At 38.8% G+C, this 27,072-nt stretch overlaps 1 protein-coding gene across 2 annotated transcripts; it reads right to left on the minus strand.

Annotated features, from left to right (window-relative positions):
- rhpn2 (rhophilin, Rho GTPase binding protein 2) lies at positions 1–26,438 on the minus strand. Of its 2 annotated transcripts, none has more exons than XM_080885729.1 (15): positions 26,247–26,438; positions 21,570–21,685; positions 18,509–18,637; positions 12,752–12,827; positions 11,699–11,776; positions 11,289–11,413; positions 10,334–10,500; positions 8,430–8,617; positions 8,073–8,229; positions 6,378–6,497; positions 6,078–6,272; positions 5,573–5,619; positions 4,028–4,174; positions 2,807–2,962; positions 1–2,158 (listed from the first exon to the last, which is right to left on the minus strand). In XM_080885729.1, the coding sequence occupies exons 1-15, from the start codon at positions 26,310–26,312 to the stop codon at positions 1,892–1,894; spliced, it is 2,034 nt and encodes a 677-aa protein (XP_080741855.1). In that variant the 5' UTR covers positions 26,313–26,438; the 3' UTR covers positions 1–1,891. The 2 variants fall into 2 exon arrangements, with proteins under 2 accessions (XP_080741855.1, XP_080741854.1); XM_080885728.1 differs by having other exon boundaries at positions 5,543–5,619.
- Positions 26,439–27,072: the final 634 nt, after the last annotated feature.

Below are 27,072 nucleotides of genomic sequence, written 5' to 3' on the forward strand. Positions count from 1 at the left end.
TGTTTTATTCCTTTTTATTGTCATTTGAACTCATACAAAGACTTATCAACACAGAGCTATGCAGGACCAAGCACAGAAAGGAACAAAGGCAACCTGAAAGCTTTAGAAAAACCAGGTACCATAAACCTCTGCAGATACACTAAGGCATTTAGAATTATTAGGCACTGTAACATGAACACAAAGATGTAAAAAAGATGATCCTCTGCATCTGTTAGTACACTTAACAAAATATGAAGCATTCATTGCACAGACTTGTTACACACTCGGTGAGGCATTTTCCTTCATGATTTAGCATAAATGGCACTTAAAAGAAAGTAACAGGTAAACAGTAAAGAATGTTACGTCTTCTCAGTGAAACTGCTTAAAAACATTTAGAATTTAAAACATTGAAATGCAGCAATATATAAGTTCGCTAATGGATTAAGCAAGGCTAGTAAAATACATTCATTCAAGAAACAAACCAAGGACTCTCGCGTGCAAAACAACATTCACAACTTGACCATTCACAAAGTAGCTCTACAACCTACAGCTTACAGGTAAATATATATTTGTGTTTTTTATTACATAAATAATTTGATTATCAAATGTGTATAAGAATCTACTTTGTAGATAAAGAGAAAGTCCAACACGGCAAAGTGTCAGTAAAATAGGGACTGTGACTAAGATAAAGACAGGTAGATAAAGAGTAGAAACCCAAATGTGGGATTCGATCAGAGTCACTGTAGGGTGACTGGCTGTCCAAGTGATGCAGGAAAGTCATCAGTCTGCCCACATTCTTCCCTTCTACAGACATAATAAACTTTAACTACATCAAAATTCACATCAATAAAACACAGGTCATGCTCTTCTTAGGGAAGCGGGTAGGATGAATCACAAGGGTAAATGATACATCCTTGTATTTCTGGAACTTGGAGGCATATTGGTCTGTGGCATAACTGGTACATTAAGCAAATTTAAAATACCAATATTTGTGCATTTAAAACTGTGTCCCAGGAACGGCACTCAGCAGAAACAACAGTCCTCAAAGACTGTCTCACAAATACAAATGACAGTAATACATAGCCATGGTACACATGATTTTTTTTTAGCAGCTTATAGAATATTGCATTCATCACACCCCTCTTCCCAGACATAAAAAAACCCTCCACTATACAATTAGCATTCCCTCAATCACTGTTTAACATACTGCAACATAGTTTATTAAATTTACATCCATAAAATCCATGAATTTTAAATCCCGAAACTGATCAGCAGCCACTGATTTCTACAAAACTGTGGCAATAAGAGGATTCCTTCCCACATACAGTATGCACAGCTATGCTCACTGTGTACAGCTCTGTACACAATGGCACTAACAAGGGAGTGCTTAACCCACAATCAAATCACTGCCTTTCAGTCAAGCAGAAACTGGGGCTGGGTGTGTTTGCACCACTTTGTTTTCTTCTTCGATTCGTCTGGAGCATGTTTTTCAGAAAAAACAAAAACAAAACACTGAAATCGCAGCTTAACTAAGAAGCCAGTCTCAGTGATCTGTGCGTGTGTGTGTGTGCGTGTGTATACGTTTTAGTTTTTCCGACAGTGCAGTTTTACTGTGCTGTACATATACTGGAATGGCACTAAATGCTTTTTTATTGTGTCTGACGTACAGTGCAACTTGCATCAGATACAGAACTGTGCTGGGAAAGCACCCACATACCATCACGTCCACCAATATACAGTATTTGGCACAGCCACTTTCCAAAGCAACATACTACATACACTGCTGCTTAGTATTCCAGTGGAAACACCAAAGGTCACTGATAGTACACAAAACAGGTCCAGTATAGGTACAGCACAGTACTGTATACTGGGCTCAATATGCGTACTGCAGACAGTAACAGCTGCAGTTAGCTCAGTAGAGGCCACTGTCATTGTTGTAGGAGCTGGAGCTGGGGAAGGTGGGACAAGGTTTATTCCAGGGCAGAGCGCCGGCCTTGTCTGCTGTGGGAAGGCTGAGGGTGCTGGCACTCTTCATCTTGTTCTTTAAACCCCAGCTAAGGAATGATGACTTCTTGGCTACTTTGCGAGACTTGGAGTTCTTGTCATCTTCATTATAGGCCAGACAAATCATGGAGTAGGTCTTAGGCAAGTTTCCACAGAAGGTTGCACTCTTGGTAGGCTATGGTACAGACAATGAAAATGACATTTAGTAAAAAAAAAAAAAAAAAAAAGTGTCAGTCAGGATTTTGCAGAGTTATTATTTATTTTTTTACACTGCATACCAAACAGTCCTAATTATTTCATCAGTCAATGAGTTATTGATCAGTTGTTAATATCCGAAATCATGAAAAAAAAAAACTATTGCGAATAGTTATGAGGGGTTGCAAAACAAGTACAGAATAAATACATAACCTAATGAAGTTTACCACCTTTTAAATACTTGTAGAAGTGCATTACTTTTTAACATACTTTCATATAGTTTCTTAATTTCACTGAGGCACTGTTTCTTTCCAAATCATGCCACACTGTGGATGAGTTTAAACCTCAATGATTTTAGCTCTTTGTCCACATGTTTAGGCTACTTGGCTGGTGAACTCACACAGCAGTAATTTGTTTTAAACACACACGTAGGTCATAGTCAAGGTCCTGTTTCTCATGGGAAATGATATAAACCATTTACACTGATACCTCCAAGGAGAAATCTAAAACTCTGGACCGAGCAATCACTTTGCACAAAGACCAATTCTGCCGTCACCATTTGTTAATCAAACAAACCTGCTGATAACCTTTCCCTAAACACATTGGACAAAACGAGGGCCTTGCATACCATGGCAGTGCTGTTGTCCATCATGCTGACCACCTGGATATCAATCCCCTCCTCATCCATGTCCTTCAGAAGTCGCATCATGTCACTCACGCTCATCCACTTGCACTCTGTGTCACCCACAGCAACAATGTAGTCACCTTCTTTGAGGCCATCAGCCTGGGAAAAAACATGACAAAGAAAATTGAGTTACAGGGTGAAATGTCCTGATATTGTAGAAGAGTAAACATTTACAAGTCATGTTGAACTACTTTCCTTCGACTCCCTTGAGGCAGCTACAATCAGCCGAAAAACAACTGAAGTTTAGTCTAAAGTGGGGGTTATTTGGGGGGGTGGGGTTTTTACGCCTTATTTTTTTCAGAAGGCATAACTCATCATTAGCGTGCTGCAGAGCACTCCACTAACATGATTTCACATGTGTCTACCTTATAATGTGATCCATGTCCACCTAAGATAGGTCAAACACTAATGACCCAGCAAGTTCTAAATAAAAATCCTATTTAATGCAGTATTTAAAGTTATGAATAGTCTGACCTAGTTATCTTATGCAAGACTACTAATCTGTTTCTCTACATAGCTTGCAGGGCCTAATAAAAGTCTGCTCTTTGTCAGCACCTCTTAATGAGCTGTCAGACTGCTGGCTTGTAGAGAGTAAATACTCCCTGATTCTTAATTAAATTAGTAGTCAGAGTAGCTGACAAACAGGAGGAGGGGAAGGCCTCCAAACATTCTTTGAGGCTGAAATCCTGTTTAGGCTTCCAAGAGTGACTTTATTTAATCAAAGGCTCATTGAGTAGATAAGATCGAAACGTATTTGATATTCTGCATGGAAGCACAACTGAAAATTCAAGCTGTTAGATTTTCCACAGCAAACAAAGCTACGTCATGATTGTAATTAATATCGAGAAACCTATGCATCTGATTTTTAATCAAATCTGCCAAGAGCACCAAAAGTGGCCAAAAGATATCTCTCCTGTGCTCTAAAAACAATGTACCTTGTAAAATTAAGATGAGAACAGATATGCCAACCAGTGCGTGATCATAATTTAACAGAGTAATTTCAAAAAAGGAACTTCCAAAGGACTAATGCATTAATTATGAATTACATAGAAAGTTAATAAACCATGTAATGTTGATTGTTACATAGGACCACACTGACAGTCACCTAAAATCCTGTATATCTACTCCTGTTCATTCAGTGGTAGGAAATAGAGTTTAACTCACAGCAGCTGCACAGAGAGGGTCCAGTGAAACCACCTGAACCGGTGAGTCTCCTTTCAGTGTGAAACCCAGGTCTCTGTCATCTGAGCGAACCCGTATTGTCCGTGGGGCAGTCCACCGCTGCTTGGCCGAGAAGACTGACTGCGGGCCCTGTGCGGAGACAGAATGTGGATGCTGGGATTAATAAGGCTACAGGTATTCTTGACTTAAGAAGATAATATCCTGTTGAGTTTGATTTCAGTGAATGCTGCGGGGGAAACTGAAAATCCAATATAATGTCTTGGCTTGAGCCCTTAATACTCACATATTTGAGCTATATTACTGTAGCAGTAAATGCCAGGTAAAGGGCCAGAACGGTGGCTACAGTCTTGTGTATTACCACTTCAATTCAGAGGAGCTGGAAGTCATATGACTGAAGAATTAATGGTACCTTTCACACAACTGAAATTTTTTTAGCAAGGATGTCATTTTTCTGTATGATTAGGCAAAAAAGGCAGTGAATCCTTTGAACAAACTGACACTCATGGAAAACCTTCTCAAAATGCTGTAGGTGTTATGCATCCATCCTTGAAAGTTGATATTTCCAATAATACTTTCCATTTAGGCTGCCCGTCTCTAACACACTTGTTATCTGCTGGGAAAATCTCTCCTCCATTGAATCCTGACACTCAGTTGTACCTAGTACCAAGACGACTCTTATCGCACTGGCTTTAGTAATCACCAGAGTGATTGTTCAGCGAGATGGTGCCAGATTAAGCTTTTCAGTCCCACATTCCTCTTCATATCTCTGGGAATATGTTCTTGCTGCTGTGACTGCTTTTGTAACTGGCACCAGACAGGTACTTATTCACCTACTACTGGAAATGTCAGCTGTGACCCAGGCCCCCCTTATGAATGATTTCAGCTTTTTTAAACATCCCTTTCAAACAAAGTGAACAGAAGATTCCAGGGTTAGAGAGAGAAAATTTGTTAGTCACCCATCCCCCCTACCTCTCACCACCACCATTTATGAAAGGTACAGGAACATTACTCAATGCATTTAGCATGAAAGACTCCGCACTTGGAATGCGAAAAGTTTGGGAGTTACAGGAAAATGAAGTCAACCTTCAATCTCAAGGTAAATTCACCAACTTTAGTAGAGATTTTTCCTTCAACAGAAGCAGTGAACTGTAAAAAGTTCTATTTTCTCATCTCCCTTTAAAATACCACATTAACCATGAGCAGACTTAAAGCAAGGACCAGCACCTTTGTCCATGTTTAGTGTTAGTTTTGCATGAGTCCAGAAAGGTTTGGACACATCAGAGGAGTTTTCATGTGCCAAAGCTTCCAGAAGACTCATCCTTGGTTGGGTGTATTCAGAAACAACAAAAAATACACTCTGGGTGTTAAAATAAAATAAATAAATGAAACTTTTTAGGACAAAACACAAATCCAGAGGCATTTAATGTCCTTTAATGAATAGACCAGACCAACAACCATGTATGAAATGTGCGAGTAAATCGTTAGTAACCCACGTACCAGCCTCTGGAAAAAGTCGATGACTTTCACCTTTGCAGCTGCGGGAAATTCCATCTCTGCTTTGTGTTCTGTTTTAGCTATAAAAAGAGAGTAACAAAAATAAATTTATCACTCTATAATGTTTACCGTCACAACCACATTTCAACTGTTAAGAGAGATGGACAGGGAGTTGGCAGTATAAACATTACATCATCTCTACTTGGAAATAAATGCCACTTATCAAAGCTAACTGCAGCAGGTGTGGCAGACAATGCAGCTCCCTTTTTATGAGCAGTTTCCTGAGAGACAGTCCTCCCAAATCAACACAGTGTTTTTGCTTCGCTTTAGTGCCTTTTGTTAGTGTTAAGTGTTAGCTGTGGTGACACTAAGGTGACTGTTCGGTTTCTGTGATTACCAGAGGATGAATAGCTTTCACCTCAGTGACATTTATTGGAGACTCATTGACTTTAAAATCATTGACAAACTTGTGTTTCCTTGCATATATTTTAACTCTTATTATTATAAATTATTTAAAAACTAAACAAAAACAACTCACAGATGATTTTTGGGGCCTCCAAATAATCAGTGAACTCTTCTTCATTTTCATTTTCACTCTGCTTGTTGACTGAGCGCTGGTGACTGGCTTTTAAAATTTCCTGCAGGACCTCCAAGTTGTTGGTATTCTTACACAATCCATAAATCCTCAAAGCCTCCTCATGACCGAAGATGGCACGACGGATGTGAGCTTTACCTGCAGAGGAGGAGAAAAATTCATCAAGAAAAGTGAAGAAGACAATAAAAAGGAAAGGAGGGACTGAGATGAATAGGCAGAGCTATTTTGTTCCGCTTATTTTACCAATCCGCTGACGTTCATCTTTGTTCTTTAAGATGTCCAGAGCAGTGCATCCCTCAGGAAGGCTATCATACACCTGTGACAAGGTCTTCTCCTGCTTGTCCTCATCATCGCCCGGACCCACTGAACACACAGAGAGCAAAAGAAAAAAAGAAAAAAATTAAGCAACTGGAAAACTGTTTTATATCTCTCGTTTTAAAGCATAAAATACAAGCAGAACTATTGATAATGCTTTTGATTATTATGTGGGGTCTGCATGCTCTCTATCAGTACTCCAGCTTTGCTCCACAGTCCAAAGATCAAAGTCAAAAGTTGACAGTAGGTGTGAATGTGAGTGTGAATGGTTATCGTTCTCTATGTGTTAATCCTGTGAAAGACTGGTGACCTGTCCAAGGTATATTCTGCCTCTCACCCTATGACAGCTTAGATAGGTTCCCTGCCCCCAATCCTGAATTGGACAAGCAAATGAATGTTTTAAAAGAAGTTTTGAAATGCAATCTTTGTTCATATATTCCATAATTCAATCTTCCTTTTCTGGTTCACTGGATTTTAAAGTTTTAATTAAATCTATTAAACCAAAAGCATCCGGAAATATCTTTTAGCTTCCTGAGTTTTCTGCTTAGCAGAGACAGTATAGAGAATTTATTTGGAATCGTTTGTGATTAATCTGTTTACTACAGCAATCTCAATTCAGCCCTGCTCTGTAGTCAAGGCCTCTCTACAGTCCAGTGGTTAATTGCTCTATTCTCCGTGTTCACACAGGAATCTGTTAATGAGCTGCCAAACCCAAAGCTGCTTCGTTTCGTTGTTTCCTTTATTCAGTCTCGTCCCACTCTCAGAACCATAGCCACCCACTCTGCTCTATTTTGTTTTTGATTTCATTTATTATTCATTTCCAAATGTACATGTAAAGTACAAAAGGAAAAGAATAAAAACATACAGCGAAACAGTGCACATCAGTAGAAAATTGCATTATGGAGTTGACATAAAGCTGGAGATAAGAAAATCACCTTTCCTTTCCCTCACACTCTCTCACTTGGTCCCATCTATTTATGTAAAGAGCAGTAAGAGTCTACATAACTGTTAATCCTGCAGAAGTATACAGCACTTACACTCAGTTGGGGTTTTTTTGTTTGTTTTTTTTATTTTTAAATCACCTCAGCTGTCTTTCTTTCCCTTCTCATCATGACCTCTTTTGCTGTCTTTTTTGGGACTCTTTACAATCGTGTGTATCTCTGTGCATGTGCATGTATGTGTGTGTGTTTGCAAGCATGGATCTCTTTGTGTGTCAGACAATTTGTGAGTATCCCCAAAGAGGCATTATATAAAAGCATCCAAGATGGCTGTGGTACAGGGACGTAATCTGACATGACCAACCCAATGGCCCATACAGCACTTTAAGAGATCAGATATTCCAGAGAGCTCAAGAGGCAGCCCAAATCCTGTTACATCCAGCCTTGAACTGCTGTACACATTAACAACCAAGAGCCAAATATCTACTACACACAACCCGCATGAAAACTTACTAAAGGAGAAATGTATTAACAGTCTTTTAACATAAACAGTTTTTTCAGGTAAAGAATACATTTGTGTTGTCTAAGCAGAACAACACAACAGCATTTTTTTTATATGTATCTATGAAGAAATAAAAACTTCCTCCCAAATCCCACTGAATCAAAAATTTGAATCTCTTCTTACACTGGTGGTCCAGCAGTGCTGAAGCTACAAAGTAGTGTGCCATGGAGCGGTAGTGGTTGGTTTTAATTTGTGACATGGTGGACCAGAAAAATGGCACATTGTCTTTTACTGGTGTCTGGATCATGCACTGATGGACTTGATCGTAGATTTCTGAGACCTGGCAGGAAGAGGATGATAGAGTTACATTTAAAAGTGCATTAAAAGCACCAAGACAGGTACAAAAAATAAAAAGAACTGTGGCGACATTATCACTTTACATTCACTTTAAGTACAGTAGATCTTTGTAAGTCTGGAGCAAGAACAAGAGTATTACTTGTATATAATGTGAGGACTATGTGTGGCTTTTCTGAAGTTTACCTTTGCAGCCTCTTGTGCAACTTTCATCAGAGAGTAAAACTGGTTTCGGATGCCAGGCAGTGCAATCTTCTCAAACAAGCACTCCTGAGCCTGAGCAAGCATCAGCCGAATCAGCATACTGAGCATGGCTGGACTCATGTCGTAGCTGGGAGTGTGGGTGAAAGTCTCCTTAAGGTTATTCAAGACACCTGGACAGGAAAGAGCAGTCGGCACAAGTCGAAATCTAATTAGTCCAAGGAAACTACAATTAGTGCTAGTTATTTAAATCATCAGAGACTTAACTGAGAAAATAAGAAGAAGAAAGAAAAAAAAAAAACTAAATTACTCCTACACTACATGGAAAATTTCCAGTTTTGGGTTCTATTTTGAAGCCTGCAGGGAGAAAGCCTGCTTTCTCTTTTCCAGCCTCAAGTCTGGGTCAGCTACATAACAAAAGCCACTTTCATGTAATCTAAGTCGTCATGTAATTCCAAGGCTATAATGGTAATTTCAGAATAGAACCTCTCGTTTGGGATTTGGTTGACATGAGCTATATCTGGAACATGAGTATTTATGTATCATGGCTAGCCCACATTTGACTTCTACTGTCAAAAATTTACTGTCAAAGTTTGATATTATAGTTAATAGATTGGGCATCCGCCATCTCTCTCTCTTTTTTTATCAATTACTTAATTAAAAGAAAGCATATATTTTGCTAGTCCACAAAACAACAGATGTGGTTCTGCTGGTACTTTAACCCCAAGTACTGACACCCTTTTAGACAGATGTTTTAAAAGGTGCACAGGTAGACCAGTGCCTTTTTGCTGTTAATATTATTTCAGCAAGATTAACTATATCTGTGTCTGTCTGTTAAACACTGAGCAAAGAAATAAACCTTAAATTAATTCAATTCAGTTTTATTTATATAGCGCCAAATCACAACAACAGTCGCCTCAAGGCGCTTTACACTGTACAGTAGATCGTACAATAATAGATACAAGTTACTTTGGAAGAAATAAGGCCATGTCCACTCCAGCTAAGAATTTATGCCTACTGTTTGCCAGATAAAAACCTGGCAACAGTGAGTTGCAGACAGCTTAATAACAGAGCAATGCCTCAGTATAATTCGCATAAAGACTTGGCAACTCCTACAGTAGCTGGCTTCTCTCATTCACATCACCTTTTGCATCCTTGGCTAAAGAGCCCTGCAGCAGTTGCGCTACACCTAGCTTTCCTGCCTGTAAACTCCCAGCTTGGATTACTACAGGTTCTTGGTCACAATGTTCTTCATAATAACATAATTGTTTTCCTTCACACAAGCCTAAATTAAAGCCATCAAAGCAACATAGTTGAAGCAATATCCAGAGCTATAATTATAGAGCAATACTGCCGACACTGCAAAGTAAATCTATCACGAAACATTCTGAAACCTTTGAGGGTTGGACAGTCTCTTCATGTTTTTGGTGCTTCCTGGAGCTCAGCCACATGACAAGAAACATCTACATTCATTCTCCGTCACGGAACAGAAGTCAGGGTGGAAGCTGGCCAATATTCTAAAAACAAAAATGTACTGCAGTGGTAATACTTTTCTGAGAACTGTGTTATCAGAGAAGCACTGCACGAGGGTGAAAAAAAAAAGTCTTTAGCTTTGAATGAAACCCTGTGCCTGGCGCTTTTTCAGCAGTTAAAAGAAGTTCTTGCTGTCACTATTTATTTATTTTTTCATCTTGGCTTTCTTTTCTTTTTTTTTAATATCTGCTCCTTTTACTCAAAGATTCAGCTTTCGGTAGCAGTGTTTCAGACTATAGAGGAACAAAGATAAACATAACTTTAAGAAACAAAAGTCTGACTGTTGGCCTTAACACAGGCTGAAAAGAGAGAATTAATATGACTGCAGATCATCAGTTCATCACGTCTCTGCATACCTGCAGCTTTCTGGAAGGAAGAAACAGCCTCCTCCAGGCCAGTTAGTGTCTGTCGATTAGCACGGGTACCGAACTGAGAGTAGAGGGCGGCCATGTTGAAAAGGATACTGGCCTTCTCTAGTGACAGGTTTTGTTGACATAGTGGCACTCCTGTGAAGGAGTCATACCTAAAGGAAAGTAAACACAACATTAATGTGTTAAAAAAAAAAAAAAAAAAAAAAAAAACTCATGAAGATAAACAGTCCAAAGAATATGAAGTGAAAAATATTTTTAGCAGCAATATAACAGCCTTTATGTCACACTTTGTGTGTTGTTACATTTTAATGTAACAGCATGTATATCATATTCTTGTCTATATCACTTGTTTGAAATGCTTCAAATTTGCTTCACAGCTAAAGCTCTTTAAAGTCTTTGAGCTCTTTATCTGTGCATTTATCTTTGCTAGAATTTTCAATTTAATTCAGTAGCAATGACTAACATAAGTAGCATGACTAACACGCAATAAAACCTCTCTGAAAAGAATGCTTGCACTTCATTGAGACTCCTTTGTGACTCTTGAGTGTGGAATTCTTATAAAATCCAAGACAGGATTTGTCATCTGATATCACTGATAAGTTAATATGTCTCTCAAGCCGTCTACTGTTTTGCTTTCTAAACAGGATTTCTCTTCCAGGCTTGATACATGACGAAAAAGCAGCAGGAGGGGAAAAAAAAAACCCAAAAACTGCTGTCAAATGTTTCCTTTTTATTTATTTCATAAGGAAGTTTCCAGTCGAGTCACACCAGCTGACATGGTTTCAGGAAAGCACAGGTGTTCATGGCACCTCTTTGCTTACTTTGAAGTCACTGGATATAGTCTCACCTGTTTCCTTTCTGTCAGAGGTTAGAAAGACAAGGTGACATTTGCACTGCTTGCTTTGTCCGTTTTGCTAATTAGGAAATGACTGCAGTGTACCATGTGAAGAAGATGCCCGTCTGTCTGGTTGGGGAGAAGAATCGGCTCTCTATCAGAGGAAGATGGCTGTAGTATTTTGCAAGCAGCTCCACCCCGGCCTCACTTCGACTTGGTGTTCTGCATGCCTAGGATATGTAAGACAAAAGCACATGTTCACAAGTGGTGAACGAACACAAAAGACCATCTGTTTTCTGTGCTACTCAATCATTATCATCTCCAGTGTATTTGGTAGGTGGCAGAAATGTCAAGAATGATCTCTCACTCTACCTGTAAACTAAAATGAAGTGAACTCCGCAGCTAACTGCACAGGAAATATGTTTTTGTAGTTGACCCAGCCCATAAAAGTTCAAGTCAAAGGATTTCATGGTTTTTTCCGTGACAGACATGAATAATGGGTATATTAAACACACCTGTCGCAGGTCCATGAAGTCAGCAATCTCATCTTCAAAAGTCTTCCCGTCTTCACTATAGTGCTCCAAGATAAAGTCCTATAAAAGACAGAAAGACAAAAATAAATAAATAAATAAATAAATCAGCATGTAAATACAAGTTCTTTTTAGCATTTAGGAGCTTAAGTTAAGCATTCAATCTGTTGGTTACACAGTGGTTTTTCTCATACCATCACTAAATAGTACAAAGAAGACAACCCTGTGTTGTGTATGCTGGAGAGAATTTCTTTTCTCTCTGAGCCAGCCACATGTAGGAGAGGCTCCATCAAATTTAAAGCCATATTGTGAATACCCCCATTAAGGAGGATTAACTGGAAAATGTTTATATGGATGAATAACCTTTATCTTTACTGGAATACACCCTTTACTGTCAGGAGAACTTAGGTTTCTTAGAATTTATTCATGAGAGCAACTCTTTGTACTTGGAAGCTTTTTGAATAAGGCCGCAGGTCATGAAAACTGAGGCACGATTTCAGTCAAGAAGTAGAGCAGAATTAACGTGCTCGGAGATCTTTGTCAGAAAACGTCTCACATGCCCGTCAACAATCCGAAACAGGATGCGACACAACATAAACGTGCCAACTATGACATTTACAAGCGGGCTTACCCCGTTTACGAGAGTTCAACTTGTCTTTATAACTAGTGACCCACTTTTAGCTTTTTCCTGATCAGGTGATGTCCTGGTCCTAAATGAACATTCAGTGACATGACATAGTAACGTAACACATACATGCGACAGACAATATGACTGAAATACGTAATTCAAGGATACTTAGTTTCAAGGATATATATGTAAACATGCAAACTGAAAATACTGCCTACAAATATCAGTTTTTTTTAAATTATTATTATTTGTAGCTCCATACCTATATTCCTGTTTTGACAGAAATTATAATACAATTTTGTTTAACTGATGATCAAAAGTGGTGTTTTGCATGTACTCAAGTATGCATTTCTGAAAGCACAACACAGTTTAAGAATGCCAAGTAGAAACTTTTGAGGTTTCTTTTGTACCTTGAATGGAGTAGAGAAGTCAACTTCTTTTGTTTCCTTCAGGCCCAAAGCAATGAGGGGAATGTTGGCAGAATCTCTGAAGGCAACAAAGACAAATATGTAGCTGATCTGTGTAATCCATATGATATAAATTCCCAACAAAGCAAACACATGATAGCAGGACAGCAGGACCTTTCATTTTTTTTAAAAAGGGACAAAATATTCAATACAAGTAAGGACAAATAGAAAATATACCAGTGCAACAGATTGATGGTTAAAATCTTAGCTCAAACGGCTGCAAAACCTGTTTGCCCAGCACGGGGATATTGAGTTCTATAAGATAAAGCCATAAACATGTTTGTCTGAGTCTTCTATCAAAAGTTACAGCGATTTATATGAAGTTGTACAAAAACGCTTTCTTTCGCCAAGACAGTGTGTTTCTCACTGTTACATGCATTTGAATGGGAAACTCACCCGAGACAAAGTATAGGTTTTCATTATGTGAATAATTTTAAAATCTTAGCTCAAACGGCTGCAAAACCTGTTTGCCCAGCACGGGGATATTGAGTTCTATAAGATAAAGCCATAAACATGTTTGTCTGAGTCTTCTATCAAAAGTTACAGCGATTTATATGAAGTTGTACAAAAACGCTTTCTTTCGCCAAGACAGTGTGTTTCTCACTGTTACATGCATTTGAATGGGAAACTCACCCGAGACAAAGTATAGGTTTTCATTATGTGAATAATTTTAAAATCTTAGCTCAAACGGCTGCAAAACCTGTTTGCCCAGCACGGGGATATTGAGTTCTATAAGATAAAGCCATAAACATGTTTGTCTGAGTCTTCTATCAAAAGTTACAGCGATTTATATGAAGTTGTACAAAAACGCTTTCTTTCGCCAAGACAGTGTGTTTCTCACTGTTACATGCATTTGAATGGGAAACTCACCCGAGACAAAGTATAGGTTTTCATTATGTGAATAATTTTAAAATCTTAGCTCAAACGGCTGCAAAACCTGTTTGCCCAGCACGGGGATATTGAGTTCTATAAGATAAAGCCATAAACATGTTTGTCTGAGTCTTCTATCAAAAGTTACAGCGATTTATATGAAGTGGTTGAAAAACGCTTTCTTTCGCCAAGACAGTGTGTTTCTCACTGTTACATGCATTTGAATGGGAAACTCACCCGAGACAAAGTATAGGTTTTCATTATGTGAATAATTTTAAAATCTTAGCTCAAACGGCTGCAAAACCTGTTTGCCCAGCACGGGGATATTGAGTTCTATAAGATAAAGCCATAAACATGTTTGTCTGAGTCTTCTATCAAAAGTTACAGCGATTTATATGAAGTTGTACAAAAACGCTTTATTTCGCCAAGACAGTGTGTTTCTCACTGTTACATGCATTTAAATGGGAAACTCACCCGAGACAAAGTATAGGTTTTCATTATGTGAATAATTTTAAAAAGACGTCTCTATGGTTTGTGTGAATATATATATCCAGGAAACACCCTTTGAAAGCACACCAAGCCTTAGTGGGTATATGAGGTCAACACAGTTAGATTAGTAAATATTAAATCACACTGGTCCCATTAGTGACAGCTTTGTTGTTGAGAAAGTTTAGTTTCATAGGAGGTACTGTACAAAAGGATTAGGCAGATGGTGTTGTGAAAAATCTGTTAGGATTTAAAGGTGAATGAGGCCTCCCATGTCCCTCACTGTTGATTAATTATTCAGGAGTTGCAGCTTTGCTTCAGTCTGTCTTTCTTCTAGCTACTAGCAGGTTTTAACTTCCGATTATTGCAGCCTGGCAAATAGTAAACAGAGGCTGCCATAAAACACACTGTTTTGATGTCAGCTACAACCTTAATGGTTTGGAAATTTTCTGGTTTTATGGGGGTCCTTGTTAGTGACAGATGGAAAGCAAGTTCAGCTTGTTATCAGCGCTGAGGGACTATAACCTGACAGAAACCTGCTGCTAATCACAGAGGCATCATTAAAAACAAAAAACTAAACTCTCTCTTTTCCTCAAAGCAAAATAATGAGCTGTTATTAAAAATTGTATTTAAAAAAAAACAACAACAAAAAACACCCGCTTCTGGAATTGCCTGATACAAACTTCAGGCTCAAAACCATTTATGTTTAAAAGGATTAATTAACAATCTCAGACCTCATAAGAGACATGATTTTCTCTAAATTCACATCAAAAGGAGTGGAGGTGAACTACTGTGCACTGTTATTGCAAAATACTGTTCTTTACACGAGATGTTCAACACTCAGTGATAAGACAGCATTCCTCTGGCATGCTGACGTGCCAGAGGAAAACCTCATTCATCAGTAACACTGGCAGAGAGAGAGAGAGAGGCTGCAGTGTAATCCATTAGTCCTTGTAGATGAGATCACTCTGGACTTTTCTCTGGCTTGGCAGAGATGGGTCCATGGGGGTTGAGTGCATCTGTTTCACAGGGAATCTGGAGGGAAAATTTTACAAGCCTCTCAGAGGCTCGCTCCTCACACACACGCGGGAAACGGACAACAAGTAGTCAAGGGAAGCTGTGGGTTTAGCTACACAGAGCCAAGCACTTCTTAAACCGTTTAAAGCAAAAGGTTTCAGGCTGTTGCAATCTGTTCTGACTTCTTAGTATACACCGACTAAGAAGACCTCTTAACCCGTTTAACTAGAACATGTCAATGAGGCTAAGAAGTCAGTGTGTACTCAGTTTGGATATGTTGTTAGCAACCGGATGATGTTAATGAATACTAATCTTCCCTTAAGGAGGGACAGATGAAAACGTATATTAAAATAATGTTATAAAACTAAAAACGTGTGATTTTATGTGTTCAGAAGTGTTAACTTCATAAAATGATGTTATTAATATTAACTAAATTTATCTGAAGTTCTAAAACTCTGATGATATTTATTACTGAATTATTAAAGTATTTGCAATTGGTGTCAGAGGTCACAGCTGAGCTGAGCATCTGATATCTTTGTGTATTCTGGACAATAGACAAGAGCAAATTAGTCTCTCTTACTCAGCAAAAATGAATACGGTGACCTGCAATGCTGACATATTATCTTACTGTTTTCATTAGTAATCATTTTAATTCTGCTGATTCAGAAATGTTCTAGGAAAGTTCATGAACTTTGCACAAAGGAACTGGACAAATCAGCAACACTTTGGTAGTGTGACGAATCATTTACACTCATACGTTGAAATAATGAGCAGTGCTAGTGAGTCCGTTTCATTTTTACTTCATAATCTATCAGTGATGAGCCAGATTTTTTTTTTTCCTCAATAGGGCAATTCAGAGAACAGAACAAACAAATGTACATTACATGTACTGCCATCAGGCCACAGACTGTATGGCACTTTGTGTTATGCATTGCCTCATGCCACAAAGGAGCTGAATCTAAGAAATAACCACAGAAAGACACTATACAAAGGACAGTGGACTAGTGGGAAAGACTGTTGGAGACAGGTGTTGTGTTTCTGTACTTAAGAGTGAGGTTGTATTTCAGGCTGAGAGGAGGAGGCTAACTCTCCATTGTGGCTGTACAGCGTCATCCCTATGAGACACCTGCTAGGCAATGACACGAAAGGACTTTCTCAACATATCTAATATTCTCCAGTTTAGGCTTCCCACACACCTGTGCATAAGGCGCTTGTTGACGATGAGAACACTATGGACCTAAATGGGTTTTATTTTAAGCAGACCCACAATGACAGTTTCAGAGGTTTCCTATTGTGTGTGCCGTGAGCAGGTGCTTCTCTAATAGTCTGATAAGGAGACTGAAGAGAGGCTGTTTGTTCCAGCACTAATGAATCTGATCCCATGAGACTGATCACGCTGGGACTAACAATTATACTGAGAGGCAGCTGGTGAATTTGGAGGATCTAAATAATCTTAGTGGCTGATGCGTGAGGTTTTCTTGATGTTCACAAAGAGAAGGGTTTTTTTTTTGCATTTAAGCAAGATACAAACTACCACAAGCAACACAAGTGTAAAACACATAATACACTCAATATTTGCCTCCCTAGATTCCTAAGAGCAAAGTTCATTGTCCTCCCTGCCTGGTACCCTGCAGACAGGAAACCAAATTTATTACAACCAGGTTGAAGGCTCCTGGTGCTTACAGCACTGAGACTCTGCAGACCAAACAAACTAATCTGGGCTTACTGTGGAGCCAATATGAGTTGGCATTTTAGGTTTTATAAGGTCATCTGCAGATTTATGTCAGAAATTACAATACTGCCCTAACTAGGTCTTTAGCTCAACAAATCGTTACAACAGTTTTTAGAATAGGAAATACACAGTTGGATATTAGAAGCATTACACCTTGTCACCTCAACAACCCTGTTAATTTGCTCAGTATTTTGTTGGGCAAGGATGGAAGGACATAGAGCTAACCCTAATAACAAATCATATGTAGCATAGACTACTCTACCTCTACTGGGTGTGCATTCTTTTCTTATTTTATTTTATTTTAGTTATGGTTTTTTTTGTTTGTTGTTTTGTTTGTTTGTTTGGGGGGTTGTTGTTTTTACACACAGAGTTGTGTACCATGAATTTACCTCCAGGCACTGACAGTAACGTCTTGAGAGATCCTAATAAGACACCCAAATATTCTGATACCATCAACCCTACCAGCCACACTGTTCTTTGAGAATGAGCATGTATCACTGATCACCACACGTAAGTGGTCAGAATGGAGTGGGCAAGGTACTGGGTGAGCTAAAAACAATGCCACCGAAGCTTCCGATGGAACAAACTCATCAGTCAAAATTAAATCAGTTATGTGTTTTTGTTTTTTAATAATGATTACACTTCATATTTTCAAAATGGAAGACTCCACAGTTGTTTAATTTCTTTCTGGAATAAAACCTACCCCATGATTACTTTCAGTCACCCAATTAATATTCTTTACCCACAACTGGCTTAAACTTGTTTGGTTACTTCGTAGCCACGAGGAAGTGTACTATTTGCAGCACAAACAGATGCATCTTCAAATAAAAATCTGTCACCACTTCCTCATCAAGTCCTTTGTGTCTTGCCAAAGTTTCATTTACACGTGAGTGAGAGAATGATAACATGCATCAACTTCTTTTATCCAAACCTTATAAATATGGCAGGTGCATTTGGAAAGAAAATACTAGAATCTTTCACTGTCACACACCCATACAACACACACCTGACCGTCACACTGAGTGAGAGAATGCTTTTTGCCAGATGATCATCTTGGCTTGCATACAAATTCAACTCAGTGTTTCCTTGTTGTTCTGTGCATTGTGCAAAACCTGATATTCCAGTTTAACAACAACACCACTGTCACCACTTTTCCTCCTCTGTCATCAAGAGGCTTTCGTTTGAAAGCGTGCCAGAGCCATCTGTCTCTTGTAGGTTGTGAATGTGTGTCTGTTGTCTTACATCTCTATTTTAATAGTAATTCATAATTTTTCTTCGCGAGGTTGGATCAGTGGTCACCTCACCACAAGAAAACTGGGACCAAAATCCTTTGCGTTGAGCTCCTGGAGATGTGTGGACATTTTAGCATGATATCTATTTCACAGCCTCCTTACATGCACTTAATGTAAAACTACAATTATTCTGAAAATTGTAAGCAATTATAGCCTATTGCCAGCAGCTGAATTGCTACTCACAAGAATACTACCATCTAATGTGAGGTCATAAGAATAATAAGGTCATAAGTTCACAATTCCTTCATTCTAAAACCCTTGAACTGGAGCAGTAGAAAAGAGAGGAGAAACATTTGTACTTACTGGTTGTTCTGGTAAACCTCCACAGAGCTGTTGAGACCTTCCAACTCGCTCATCAGAAGCTGAAGGTTTGAGTTAACGTAGCTCAACTCCAAGAGAACCATTTCTTTCACCTTGCTATTGGATGTAGCCCTGCAAACAGGTGATTGTAGAGAGAGAAAGATTGAAGGGGAAAATGGAGAAGGAAAAAAAAAACAGATCAGCCTTGTTATTATCCATTCTGGCTCAGCCAAACCTCACTGCAGCTGATTATTAAAACAAGCGTGTCTCTTCTGGTATTCTGGACCACAGATCTGCGTCACTGCGGCCCACTGTACACTTGCTCTACTCTTCGGCACGCATGCTTGTCAGATGTCTCAGACTATGTACATGTCACTACTGTAATAGGACTGCACAGAGGTCACCTAGGATCTGGTCAAGGACACGTGTGTGTAAACGTTAGTCTCAGATTTCCCTGCTTTTAAAGCCTAACCATTCTGAATGAAATACGCCTAGAAAGGAGACCCCTTTTGAATCCCACTAGTCATCAACTTCCATGTCACCATCTGCTTCTGCAACAATTATCATTACTTACACACATTTAAATGTTTAAAATGTAGTTCGCATTTTTTTAAGTTAGAAGGATCAGTGCACTAAATGTTCCATTTGCATACAGCTTTGTATACGTGTGTTCATGCAGGAAGTCTGGAACAAACAAATGGATAAGGTGTGAGCATTTGCTGCATAGCAGAGATAACCCTGCACCAATACCGCTGCATGTTTGTTAATGCTAACATGCATGCACAGAGTGGATGGAACCTTTGTTATGTAGAATTTATGTTACGTTGTCAGTATGTGAAAACAACCTGCAATTAACGTGCATTCATGGAGACACAAGATAACACACACACATACACTATGTTTATCTACGTTTTACAGTGGATCCTAACGAGTTACCCGTCAGTCATAATTAATGGGACACTCACACATACCCATCGTCACCTACAACCTGTCAGTCTCGAGACTGTTTAGAACGTATCTGTCACCTGATCTCCTTCTACCCTGTAATTACAGAGGATTGCATTTTTTAGACATGAAAGGTCACAAGTAATGAAGTCCTACAAGGCAGGGGTTGGAGGGGGAAAAAAAACCTGCTTAACCTAAGGGTAAAAAAGCAGGTACAAAATAACCACCCACCAGAATTAACCACAGTCAGGTTCAGTGGATTCCCTTTGTATGACATGAAGCTAATAATATCCAGCAGTCTGGATTTTGTTCAGGCACATTGTAAAAAGGTCACCACATGCTGGATTTTAAATCCACACTTTATACTCTACCACAGCCTGCATCACTTCCTGTTGGCCTGCTGAAGGGCTTCTGAGGAGTTTGGTCTGGGGAACAGATCATGGTAGTGGAGGAAGAGATCCTATGGTTTGGACAGAACAGATGTCTGCTAGCCCAGAGGCTATTATTAATATGTCATTTAAATATCTAATATCATCCTGCAGTGTGTGGGAATCCAACTGTATGCCAGCATCTGTGGTTGTCTCTATCCACTTCTTTGGAAAAGCTTTTTTACACTTTTGGCAGATTGGCAGTGTGCTGTATTTTAACCTTAGGGGCAGCTAGCTGGTGGAGTTTTATAACTAAACGCTTTAAAGGGCGACTCCACCAATTTTACATATACATTTTCATTTTAGTACAATAAGGGCTGCTATGATTGCCATCTGCAACTATAAAGCAAATGTGAAAACACTTTCAAATAAAAAAAATAACCTTAAACCCCTTGTTCCAAGTGGCCTGTATAGCAGGTTAATATACCTTTATCCTGCTAGTTTACAGTTGCTTCATTCAGTACTGACCAGGCAGGATGGTCTGTAAAGTTCCAATATTGGAAATTTAGATTTTTTTTTTTTATCTTGTCTTGGTCTCTGCTGTTTTAATTTTGAGAAGAGAAGAGAGACAAGAATAGAAGAAAACCAGTCTGACCAGACTGACTTTTGCTGAAAGGGAGGAATGCAGAGCAAAGCAGAAGAAAAGAAAGCAGGCAGAGCATATAATGGGTGTCCTAGTGGGATAAGATTGCCAGGATATGCACACTCTCACACACTGAGATGGAAGAGCAGAGGTAGACCTTGGGTTAGATTGCATATGATTTAAGATCTTTAAAAAAAATAGAGCAGAGAGAATACCTATAACTCAGAAGTAAATCCATGCCGTTCTCTGGGCTGCAGGTGGGTTGGCAGAGGGAGAGACACATACAGACACACACATTTTCCTCCGACCTTGCCTGGTCAGAATATGTCAAGTACTAAAGGAATGTGCAGACTTCAGAGGCTGACGGCAGGCTTAGACAGACCTAAAGACCATGCAATAACTGTGGTATCCATGTACAGCAGTATTATCAGACAAAAGGAAAGATCTCTTATCTTGTGCCATCACAGTCATGAGCACAGTGATGAAAGACAATGATTCACTCTTCTAGAGAAAAGCAACCTTTCATCACAAGGTGCTTTCTGACATTCATACCACTAAACAACATCCTGGCTGTCAGAGTTGTAAACTCAGCTGGGGAAAGTTTTAGGCTTAATTTCTCACATCTTGCTCTCTTGATTTCTTATAATCACTATAATAAAATGGATAAAAGTAAAGCATAAAGTAAAGAGTTCAGTAGACCCTCCTTAATCACATGTCACTGAAGCTCTTTGTTTTCAGATTACAAGGAATGCTCCTCTGCGAGATTGTTATCTCTGACTACCATTTACCCTGTGTCATTTCAATTCTTACCAGTATAAATTCACAACAGCTCATGACAGAAAGACAAAAGTGAGGCCAGACATATCAACAGCAACAGTTCCCTGCAATGCAGTGACAAAGGCTAGCTACAATGATGTAACATATGCAAAACTACATGTGTGCTTGGATTCTTAAACCCATCATAGACTTTGCTCTCCTCTTTAAATATTTCCACTTTAGAATGAATCAACTATTACTTAAAAAAACATATCTACTTCAAGCACACACACACACATGCACACAGTAAACCCATATATTAAGTTGGATGCATGTATCACTTTGCTCTTACTTGAGCAGATTCTCAGCTCCAGCCCTCATCCTCATCTGTTTGATAATCTGCTGGTTAAGACTGGCTCGTGTGTTCTGCAGTTTGCTTCGTCCAGTCTGTGCGAATGGGTTGCAACCCTGAAACACAGGAAGGAAAAATGAGTCAGCAAGAAAAAAAACCCCAACAAAAAACCCATCTTCTAAAAATGTAACAAACAGAAAAACATAATGCAACAATAGAACAGTTTTACATATTAGAGAGAAACATTGTTGGATGCCAACAGTAGCTTCCCTCTTTGCTCTTCTGTAAAAATTGGACAACTACAAAGCTTCTGATACCAAAAAATTTGTGCCTTCCCAGCAGATTCTGCACGTTCAAAACTTCAGCTTCAATTTACTATAAAAGATCTATTATATTATTACTTATTCAATGTGATAAAATACTTGACACTCTTAAGGTTTCAACATTTTTCTTTCTGTTAAAATTTTAGGGCTTTTACATCATTTTTAGTTTTTGACGTAAGAAAAAAAGCTTCACCTTATTATGTAATTACGTGTATCAATTAAGGTACCTGATGTCATTTTCCATGACTACACATAATGGACCCACATGAACTATAGCGGTACTACGTATCCTTGACTTTATCACAAACTTACCAATCTAAATAAGTTAAAAGGTTGTCATTCACAGCAGCTCACATAAACTGGCACCAGGAATTCATTCTCACTGACTCACTGGAGAGCAGAGGTGTGGTCTGTGGTTTATTTTGGTTAGTGAAAACAACGTGATGTGAAGAGACCAGTCAGCACAGTAAAACTAGTTAGATTACAGTGATCAGCATGGGACATCTAAGCTGAAATGATCTGACTCACTCTGAGGTCAGCAAAAGAATGAGCTTTAGTTTCTTTTGTAATAAGTAATAAATGGATAATATGTTTAATTTCTCTGTCCCGTTTTAAATGTCAACAATGAGGCACAAGTTTCGATTATTTAATTTTTTTCCATAACAGGGAGGATTCCCACAATCATGGTCAGCAGGGGAGAAAACAGTCTGAGTAAATTTTACCAAAAATTTCAGAGTAATGTTTAAATTACTGTTACACTGTACAATACAAATGAACATATCTACATAACAGCTGAAGATGATCTGTGCCCTGTACCTCTGATTAAGGTTTTGAATCTAACAGCCAAACTCCTCAAAAAACTAAATTAGTTACACCTGAGATGTGTAGTATCACCATAGCAACAACAGCATAATACCAAAGTTAAAATATTAATATAAACTTAGGAGTAAAAATACTTTTTGTAATGTAGTAAAGCTTTGAATGCAGTCACCATCTCTTCACTGATAATGTGACAGTCTCTCACTGCCTTCCCACTACCTAAACTGACTTAATTCACCTTATAAGATGTTGAGCAAAAGTTATATTTTGTAACAAAAACAGAACCCACACTTTGTTAACACTTTAATTAGTTCACAAGACTGTCCGGAAATTAGATGTTTTGTTATGTCTGCCACAAAAACAGCTTAAATATTCTTATTCATTACAGTTTCTCCAAGTAAGGCTATAGATGTACGTGCTTCTCTGTCACACCTGCCAGATATTTTACAGATAACTAAGTCTCACGTCAATGTTGATCTCAGAGACTTCCTGTAAAATGAGTAAGCAAAGGTATTTGTCTTGAGAACAAATTTCAGCACTGCAGGTCAAGTGGCTTCAACAATAGTCACATTTAGCATAATATTTTAGTCACAGTATAATGTACTCTCGAAACCAGCCTGCCATAGTTATTTGGTTCATCCTGTTCAAACAGTTGAACCACCTGAGGGCGTAATGATTAACCAAGTCATGTTAACTACACAATAGAAGAGTACTGAAACTATCAAGGGTGTGGCAAAACACAACAGATAATTGTAGAATGACGGCAGGCTGAAGACGTTTTGTCCGGTCACGTCAATCGTGACATCACCAGCAGCAGTATGTACCAGGACAAAGGAGTGGCTCAAGTATGATAGCAACCATAGCAGGACATTTTTCTATGTATACTTTGTTACTATGCTACAAAACTTTTTGACATCCTATTAAGTGACACATGGAACTAAACCACTTGGCTGCTTATGCTGCTGCTGCCCTTACTAACCCACTGATCCGCACACTGAAGTGAGCCCCTCCTACCCACTGGCACACTTGAACAGAACAGTCTTTCTCTACAAGTGTTCAAAACACTTCATTAGAGCAAAACACAAAGGCAGCGCAGTCCATTACCATATCCATCAAACAGCAAATCAATCTGGTATTATATAACTGATTCTTCATAAAGAACATGTGGAGCATTAATTCATGGGATAGTTGGTTTATACAAGTGCTGATTAGGACTGGCAACGAGCCAGGGAGAGGCTTCAGCCATGACCCAGTTCTGGTAGCAACAGACTCACAGCTCCTGCTCGGTATCATTTAATGATGACATGAATAATGACAAGTTGAAAACTTGTATTTTCCCTAAATGACTCTTCACTCTGAATCCATTCCAAGTGTGCATACTGCTGTCAAACAGTGTGTTCTTGTTTCAATTCAAAGACATGCATTTATTTCAGGGGAACTACTGCATGAGTAAATATTTGTTTATGGCTTGATCTCATTTGTCGTTTTCCAATACAAAAGTCTACTGAGGAAATCTAAGTGTGCCTCCAAGTCAGCTGAGCTTGTCTGGTTTGTGAACCAGGACACATGTTGTCAATTTGTGTCTGTGGTCTGGCTGAAGGACACCCTCAGGCCAGATGCTACGTCAATCCTCTCACTGGCCAAGGAGGATAAGGAGAAGAAACATGCCTATTCGGCTTTTTGTTCTGCCATCTTTCCATTCTGCAGCCCAAACAGTCGGACACCAGCCAGCTGGAGGTGAAACGGTGGAAGGCTAGGACGGAAGCCCCGAACCACAACAGCTCCCTGGAGCATCCACTGGAGCCGGTGAGGCCTTGTAAATCATTACACTCATTTTCACTCAAGAGTGAGAGAGAAGCTCAAAAATGGAGGCAAAGATCGACTTGACTTCACTTAGTTAAAATTTGACCCAAAGTTTCCAAATTGCAAATCTCTTCAGCGTGACAAAATGAGGGCACAGAACTCATTGTGTGGTTTTAGCAAATGTGCAAGCATTTTTATGGCAAGGCCATGAAAGTAAAACACATGAATGTTCAATACAGAAATACACCGAACTAAAAGAAAGAACTTAAAATGAAAAAAATAGGTGCTTGTAATATCTGAAATGCCTTATAATAATAATAATAATAATAATAATAATAATAATATTTTGGAGGCTCTATAGTCTCCCATCATGTCTTGTGGCAGTGCCAGACCCCAGCTCCCACTGACCTTTTTATAGACAGAGGAAGTGCAACACAGAGCCTAAATCCAGACAGCGTTCAGAAGGGGATTTGGTGGGATTGAAAGAAACAAAGGCTGTGTTCAGATGTCCATCTAAACAAGCTTTTTCTATAAAAACACATTTCAGTTGTGGATACCAGTGTAAATGTAGAAGAATGAGACACAGACCACAGCATGGCAGTCAGGCAAGCCAATAAAAACACATTAGATAATCACTCTCTCACTGCCAGCTGCCTTTCTCATGACCTCAAACTGGACAGACTAGGCGCTCTGGAAAATGCTACAACCCCAGGTACTTGAAAAGGTGAAACCAGTTGGAGAGGTTTCTCTGCTGGTCCTCATGCAGGGTTTGTCAATTATTGTGCCATGACAATTCACAAGCCTATTTACAGCATGAAACTGTCTCAGTTACACTACAAGGGGTGCATTTTTAACCAAGTCCAATTTAAATATGTATCTTTTACATCACTCTGCTGATGAGGTTATTCAGATTACCTCCCAGGAACTGTGAGATACAATCATTAAAAAGACCAAAGGTTTGCGCTTTACTTGGCTATCAATTTCTCTTAAATACAATGATCTTCTTTTTTTTTTTTCTTCAAACAAACCCAACCTGTTTCATGCCTCGGCAGTAAGGCTAAACTGACCAAAGTCCACCAGGAATGTCAACAAATTCTTTTAACTATCAATCATCCTCACACCTCCCTAACAACAAACAGGGAGTTGATTATGTTGATTGTGGGATATTTGGCCGCGGCTCCCAGTATCAACAAGTGCACGAAGTACAGCTATTCTGGGTGTAACACACACACACACACACACACACACACACACACACACACCCACGGACACCTGAAGCTGACAATGCTGTGGTTTCTGCTGCGGCTGTTGGTGACAGATAAGGAGCAGCTTTTTGTACTCGAAAGACTGAAATCAAGCATCAACCTATCGATTTTTATTACATCTAATACACCAAAGAATAATTTACCATGATTAGTTGGTTTCTTTGGAAAAAATTAAAATGGAAGAAAAATAAAATAGCAACTAATTGCTCTTTAAATGGGAAGCGGAAACAATAAGTTGGATATAAAAAGGGGAGTTCATTGGGAAATGTTAATTGTCTTTAACATTAGCACAGGCCTTATTAAACGTTCGGTTTAATAAGTTAAAACAGTAGCACGTCAACAACAAGCCTAACCTTAAGTCACCATTTTTCCAGGTTAAACTTAACAGTATACGCTGGATACATTACTGCGGGGATACGTGTCCTGCTTTTGTTCTCAAAGTGGAAGGACGAGAGACAAAAACTCACCTTTTTGAAATAATTTTTGTCTCCGCCGCCGTCGTTGATGCCATTTGGTAAAAGAGCGTCCGTCATCCTGAAGGCACGCACTCCGAGAACCTCAAGAGGAGAAAAAAATGTTTTCTTTTTTTCTTTTTTTAATTAACAGCTTTTAACAACAGGTGAGAACCTCTCTACACCACCAATATGCCTGCTGTTCTAACTTCTCTTCACTCAGTCAGAGATTTTTCCAGTAGGAAACCAGAAGCTCCGCCCACACAAACAGAATGGGTGGTGCTTTCACGGCCCAAAAGAAGCTCAGCGGAAGACACCTGTTTAGTTCAGGCTCTACGGAGTGCGTTATGTGAGACGGCTAGATATAAGATGAAATGCTGTTATGTAAGCGTGTAATAGTGAAAAGAAAAAAAAGAAAATATATCGGTCTTTTAACTCTTGTATTGATCTCAAAGTCATATTTATATTCTATTAATACCTGTGCCACCCTCATCTAAATTTCCCAGATCTGTCTGACCAAAGAAAATCAAATGTTGAGCTAATACAAAAGTATTACATTAACACATTAAGTATTAAAGTACTGTAACACTGTAAAATACTAGCAGTAGTAGTTCAACATAACAGTCGTTCGTTTTTCAGTTTCTATTTTTATTCTAAACCAATGGTTTGCAAAGTGACAGTTATCTATGTAAAACTATGCAAAATAGTTCCTTCAACATAAACCAATACGGAAATGTGACTTTGGCAACAGATCTGTTGTTCAAAATGTCCTACACACCAACACCGGACAAGGATATAATAATGTGTGAGAAAACACGTAAACAAAAAAACTAACAAACCT

Source organism: Rhamphochromis sp. 'chilingali' (assembly GCF_963969265.1).
Source record: "Rhamphochromis sp. 'chilingali' genome assembly, chromosome: 6".
Lineage (NCBI taxonomy): Eukaryota > Metazoa > Chordata > Actinopteri > Cichliformes > Cichlidae > Rhamphochromis > Rhamphochromis sp. 'chilingali'.